The 6951-nt window shown below is 38.4% G+C and overlaps 1 protein-coding gene across 3 annotated transcripts in view; it reads left to right on the forward strand.

Annotated features, from left to right (window-relative positions):
• Positions 1 to 6646, forward strand: part of triqk (triple QxxK/R motif containing) — a 21547-nt gene extending 14901 nt beyond the window's left edge. For all 3 annotated transcript variants that reach the window (XM_035681998.1, XM_035682000.1, XM_035681999.1), the window contains exon 4: positions 4525 to 6646. In XM_035681998.1, coding sequence (XP_035537891.1) covers positions 4525 to 4632 — 108 coding nt within the window. In that variant the 3' untranslated portion in view covers positions 4633 to 6646. The remainder of the gene's footprint in view (positions 1 to 4524) is intronic.
• The last annotated feature ends 305 nt before the right edge of the window (positions 6647 to 6951 follow it).

Raw genomic sequence — 6951 nt, forward strand, 5'->3', positions numbered from 1 at the left:
TTTTTTTTGGGGGGGGGGGGTTGCACAGATATTTTTAGTCTTTCTGTGATTCCACCCATTCCATCAATTTATTCCGTTCCGTAGCAATACGGAACAAATATAACTTGAGTCATGAAGCTGCTACTTTTGTTTTGAAGACTTGATTTAAAAATGTAGCATCTGCCTCAGACTCTCGCTGTAGCAGACTTTTGGATCTGTTATCTGTGCTGGCCATTAGGTTTATGAGGCTCATTCACACTTTCGAATTGGTTGGGTGCGTTGACAGATGCACATGGGAATTTGTAGGTTTAATGGCCTTTTATGGAGTTTAATTTATAGTAATCTTCATAAAACTACTCTTTTTTTTTTCTGTCCCTTAGATGTGGAAAGGGCAGGGTTGTACTGTATAAAAAGAGTTTTAGCCATGGAAAAGGCCTGTTTGTTTCACGTAATATAAGTGAAACTAAGTGTCAAATTATGGTAGTCTTTTTTTTGTGATATGATACAAAGATTAGTGTAAAACAAGTCAATTATTGGATTAGTCGAATGAAAGAAATTTATATCAACTAATGATTTTAAGCCATTTATCAAGTAAAAAAACCAAATATTAGATTTTTTTTGTTCCTGTGTTTTCTAGATCCTCCTAAGTGTTACGCACTGGACCTTTAACATCTGGCTCTGGGAAAAGGGGATAGGGATTTTTCACTATTTTCTGACAGAGACATAATGATTTATCTGAAAAAAATAAATAGATGAATGATTTCATATGAAAGTAATCATTACTTTCAGTGCTGGAAGGATATTAAATGGATGATTGTGAACATATGAAGGATACAAGATGTAGTAGTAGTAAATAATAGTAAGTATGTAGTAAGTATTGTGCTATCAAAATGGAGGGTCAACTTTTACAGCCACTAGGCAAATAAAAAGAATTAAAAGCAACTTTTATTTAACCAGTCATGAAACATAACCTAATGGCTGTTTTTTTGTCGCTGTGACTTGTACAGATGAAACATGCTCACTAACCTTAGCCCAAATGCACCAATAGTTGTTTGAAGCTGGTGTCTGTCTGCCACCCACATACAGCCACAAACACACTGCATCTCTCTTGCTTAGCACGTAGGCACATACAGACTGACGCATACATACACACACAAACAAACCCAGGAGGAGAATAAAAGGACCAGATGAGGGGACGTCTGCTGAGCTGTGGCTTGTCGCCAGGGTGACAGGGACCCAGCTCCCAGCATGCCGAGTGTGCTGCAGCTGCCGCCAGTGCTGAGAGAGCCACATGATGAAGATGATGATGTGCTTGGGCCCCATCCAGGGGTCTCCATCAGAATTTGGGCAGAGAGGCAGTGTGTTTGCGTCTGTGTGTGTGTGTGTGGGCGCACATAAATGTGTTTGTGAGACAAGGCAAGAGTCAACGCAGTGGGCCACTCTCCTCGAAAACAATGATCTCAATCAAGTGCAGGTGCTTCGTACAACTCAAGTGTTTTCACCAAAACCCCTCCAGCTTGTTTTCATAGACAAGTCACTGTAACCAGCTGTTCTCTTTCTTTCTGAAACCTGAAGCAAAGAAAGGAAGAAAAAAACAAACTTGGATTGCAATTTCCTGGGTGCTTTTGTTTCAGCGACGATTCAACGAAATGCTTACCTGCGTCAGAAGCTCAAAATATTCTTTGCGATATTGTCGGCAGAATTACAAACGCTTCTCTTTGTCCTGTTTTTCAAAGCTGTGAGAGAACACAAGAAAAAGCAGAAAAACAATCAAGCCTCCGTGATTTGATAACAGTTCTCTTTTCTCAGAGGCCGAGGCAAAATAGAAAAGTAAATCAAGCGGTGGGAGCCTGGCGGTTAATATATGAAACTAAAGTGCATGAAATTTAAGTTTTCCAATTAAACAAGGACTTAAAGCTGTTTGGAGGCTGCCGGGATGTAGATAAATGTGGGCTGAGGCTAATGAAGACCAATGCCGCTGATGACTAGGCACTACAACGTGTACACAGATAGCTGTGGATGCTGTGACGCCTTTTAATTGTCCCCCCCCCCCCCATCCCATTCCTTCCCCAGTTTGTCAGAGAGGAATTATTATTAGCCCCCCACCATCCCTCGTTTGTGCCGAGCCTTATCTTTCACTTGTTTTCTCGCTCGTTCTCACTCTTGTTTTTCATTCTGTCTTTTCTCTCTGCAGTTTGGCCACTGGGTTGAATTTGCAGTCCTCTTTGTGTGTGCGTGCTACTTATGGCAATTACTGAACTGATGTTTCTTCAAATTGTCATTCATATTTTTTTGTTTGCTTCTGGTTTTTTTTTTTGTTTTTTTTTTTTTTACATCTGTCAGGGTTCTTTCGGTGTAGTCCTGGCTTGTTTGCTGCTTTCCTGTTTGTCATTTTCCCACACGGTAACCTTGTATCACCCCAGCCTGTCACTCATGAAAATATGGCATAATGGGGCATTACAGACTGATTTAGTTCAACATGGTCCAGATAGCTTTTCCACCAAGTGTCTTAAATAATCCAGAAATAGCAGAATAAGATTTTAGATATCTGCAGCAATTGGAATCACACGTTGTATTATGTTATTTCGGATTACAGTTATATGTTGTGTCATGTCACCTTTGTTTTTGTGGCCCAGTTTGGATGTAAAAACTAATTTCCATGTTCAAATCAAATATTTCTTTTTGAATAACCCCCAATCAGACTATACTCAGCTCTCTTTTAAAGCTCTCCAAGCTCTCCAGTGTTGATTAGAAAGTTTGCTGCTAATGAGTTCTCTTGATAAAGAATAACTGGCATTGTTCAATACTCTGAGTGGCCCTAATGAAACTCCAGCTGATGAAGATTGTAATCGAGTGAGCACCACATAATGAACGAGCGCTCCAAATTCCCATTTTCAAGTTGAATGCCACTCCTCTGGAAAGCCTCAATTTGTTTGACAATTAACCAATAGAAAATCTAAAAAAATAGGTCATTTTGTTGAGGAAAGTTTAACTTCTCAGTTAAAATGGAAAGGAGAACTGTGGAGATAGAATAGATTATAATGCAGTCACTCAGTGCTTGGTTTCTGAAATGTGATACTGTACATTATGAAAGGTTTTTTTTTTCTTGAATATGGCTCCAGTTTTGCTCTACAGTATGTTTCCAATTAATCTCTTTGCATCAAGAGAAAACCTGAAACAAACCAATGGTTCATTCTTCAGAGATATGCAATGTACTGTCACACTTAACCCCAAACTAAACTATACAAACCCCCAATAAATAGTATATCCAATGTTTATTGTTTGTGGAAAACTGTCTCAAAGCTGGCAGCTTAACCTAACATTAGCCCTGGCACAGTCGGAGGTATGGCAGCTTTCTAATTCACCATAACTAACACTATGTTGTGTTTTTTTTTCTTTTTGACTTGATATAAATATGCACATTACAACATGTATGCTGTTATTTTACTACAGTGTATTTACCGTCTGCGTCACCTGACTACTTTCATTTCATCAGCTAACGATTTCCCAGAGTTAATCTCTCAAAGCAGCTGAGTGTTTGTGTCATTAATGTGCAAATGGGTCCATCAGAGTGGGAACACCTACTGTGGGAATCTGGTTTACTTTTAAGAGTCTGAAACCATTTCCACACAAATGCAGGTACATTTGAAAACACATCTGTTTGCCTCTTTTGGCCTTCAGTCAGTCCTTAGCTTGTGTTTGCTGGCGCTGTAAACAAAGCTTTCAAAAAAATGCTCTTCAGTGTGGATTGCTTTAAAAACACCGGCGTTGGGTTGTTGTGTGGACAGGAAAGTGACTGCACAAATATAAAATATTAGGACTTGATTAAAGTAGGATTGATTGAGGTCTGAATGCAGCAATTCAAGAATTACAGTAATTTTCACTGACTATAATTACAGAATATTCAGTGAAAATGTCTGTGTGGTGTGATCAATTGTAATGAAACACAAAATAAGTGATTGCAAATCAAGTTGGATGCAAAACAAAGAACTAGCAGTGTCAAAAGGCTCAAATAGTTTTCAACTAGTTAACAGCATTGTAGAGATGACATTTAGACAGTTTTCTGTTTAAACATTTCAATGTGTGGACAGAAAATGTTTAATGCAGTGTTTATTACTGCATAGTGTGGAGCAGACTTGATCTGTTCTTGTATCTTTGTATAAAAAAAATGATTTTTACATAAATGGCTGAAATAAAAGTGTCATGATTGATAGCCCTGTAATTACATTTGTCTTTAAAAGCACATTCACAAACACAGTTTCACTGTGCAAAATAAGCTAATAAACAATATATTCTTATACACAACATCAAGCTGGTAAGAAGTCTATTAGGAATGCAGCAAATTCAGATGAAAAGACAGACAATAGGGACTTAGCAAATATAGACATAACAGCACTGATAAATAAGCCTAATACAGAACATTCAAACAAAGTAGAGCTGCGACTGTGCGTGAAGACAGACAAGAGATCAGGCAGATATAGAAACAGTTGAGCAACAACAGTTGAGGAACAATGCATCTTACAACCTTCTCTCTTTCCTTCTCAGGATGCGTTCCTGGTCATCGCAGCGATCCTGTTGTTTGTCCTCTGTGTGTATGCCTTCTTCTACCTCAACCTGAGTACCGAGATCAACCTGGACGTGGATATGGACTAGTAAGAAGTGGACAGAGTGCCGACTGCTTTCTTGTCTTCATACCCTTCATACATGAGGACGAGAAGAAGAATGAATACATACACTCAAATTACTGTGTCCTAATGGCCATTTATAAAGAGCTAGAACACACAAAAGTCCTGTGTTAGTTTGGGACTGGTCTACACAGTCTGTGAAAATGAACTGCCTCCTCAGGAGAAATTACACAATGCATCAAATAATTAAGTATCAGGCCATTTTTGACATTTGTTTTATATGTAGACATTAAATATCTTTCCCTTTTATTTCCTGCATGGGAATGCACAATGAAAGTGTAATCATTATAATATTGACACTTATTATTATTTAGTTCTACATCCAAAAATAATTTTTTTGTTTGTTTTTGTTTTGTTTCCTGAGCTCAGATCTAAGAGTGTAGCTTTGTTTCTCATTCTCTGGAAAAGTCAGTGACCTCTTGTAAAACATTCTGCTGCAAAATCTACATTCAGCAAAGCGAGCGATCCTCTTTTTTTCAAAAGTCTTCCAAACTACAGTCGAGACCAAGCTCCGTTAATCATATTCTGCAGAGTCACGTCCCACTGTTGTCTCCACTAATAGAAAAATGTAAATCTCCTGCTGAACCTCTCGTCACATCGAGACAAACACTTGCCTCACATTCCAGTGCACAAACCTCTCCTCTCGGATATCTGGAGATCACAAAGTGTGAGATTAGAATCCACAAAGCCCTCGTCCTGATTGAACATGTGTGCAGAATACAGAACAACACATTGTACCTGCTGCACACGCTTGCAGCGCGAGCGCAGACATCCGCAGGATTAGCATTACAAATCCTGTTCTGTCATTTGAATGGAAATTACAGAGATCAATGATGACTAAATATAGGTCAGCCTATATGTTTCTCCTAAGGAACCTTGATAATTGTCTTTGTCAGATGTATGTATTGATGTATTGCAATATGAAGGCCTCTTCACCCTACTGCTTTGTGCACTGGTTCTGCTAAGGAACAAGGACTGACCTTCCATTAACCATTTCAGTCCGAGTGCTTGCACTGTTTGAGAGAGATTCTTTGTTAGCAAAGGAGTGCAAAGTTAGGGGCTGTTATGTAGTCCATTTGCTTTGTGTTTTTGTTTGAAATTGCATTTTTTTTTTTTTCAATTTCTATTCCATGTTTTTCTCAGCACACATTAACCCTAACTCGCAATCGCAATACTGTTGTCTAAAAGGCAATTTGGACTGTTTTGGATACGACTCTTTTACATTAGTGTAACACACAAATGGCCAATACCAAACACACAAGAGGCCTTGTGACGTCTTTCATTCCAAATATGTTTTTTTCCCTCCGAGTCGCTTTTAAAAACAGTCTTGTGTCTGTGCCTGGCTGTGTTCTTTGGTTGACATGATTCTCGAAATATGAGACAGATTTCGAGGTTTCAGTTTCTGCCTTTTTTCCACTTTTCTCCCATGACCTCCCGACCTCTTGTAAAAAAGACAACATATCCAAGAAACCATTATGATAAGAATGCACCCGTACCCTCACCCACTGGCTTTTATCTGGACTCGGTGCATCTAGACCCCCCTCCTCTACCACTGTGGGCCACTCACATGTGTGACAATAGATAGCCCGACCTAAAAGACCTTCATACATGACACCTGCTATCTAAAAGGTCACCATTACTAACTACAAGAGCTCTGACATCGGCACAATGGAAAATTTCTGGCAGCACAACCTATTTATTCAGACCCACGATTGGAAATATGAGATGAAAAGCTATTTTTCACAATAGTGTAATGGTTAGTGCTGTAATCGAATTGGTTTGTATGGTATATAAACATTTTACAGTTTGCTTTGTTATTATGATTCGGTTACAGGATGTTGTGTGATATTTTATGAATTATTTTTCTGTATTTCTTTTGTGGAATTGCTTTTAAAATCATGTATCTCTTTGTAAGGAAATATAAATAATGCATAATATGACAGAGATTAAGAGAGATTAAAGGACCTTTTCAGTTTTCAATATCTTTATTTGAATGAACGTTATTGCTCTTAACTATTAAGCTTCTGGCTGCGTCACATTAGAGTAAATGGCATGTTGTTTAACTTTCTGGGTATTAAAGTGAATCCTTTAGCTAATGACTCTAATGCAGACAGGGAAGGTGTCGTGAGCATCAACAGCCAGCAGTGTGAGATCTTTTCAAATGCTTGAACATACCTAAGTTATAACTGTAAATGTTAAATAACACAAAGTAAGGGCTGCATTTGAAGCACAATAGCAGCTGATGTATATTTTAGATAACACCATGACATCTTAATTACCAGTAATG

This window comes from Morone saxatilis, unplaced genomic scaffold (genome assembly GCF_004916995.1).
Source record: "Morone saxatilis isolate NCDOM2014 unplaced genomic scaffold, NCSU_SB_2.0 Contig9, whole genome shotgun sequence".
NCBI classification, from domain to species: Eukaryota; Metazoa; Chordata; class Actinopteri; family Moronidae; genus Morone; species Morone saxatilis.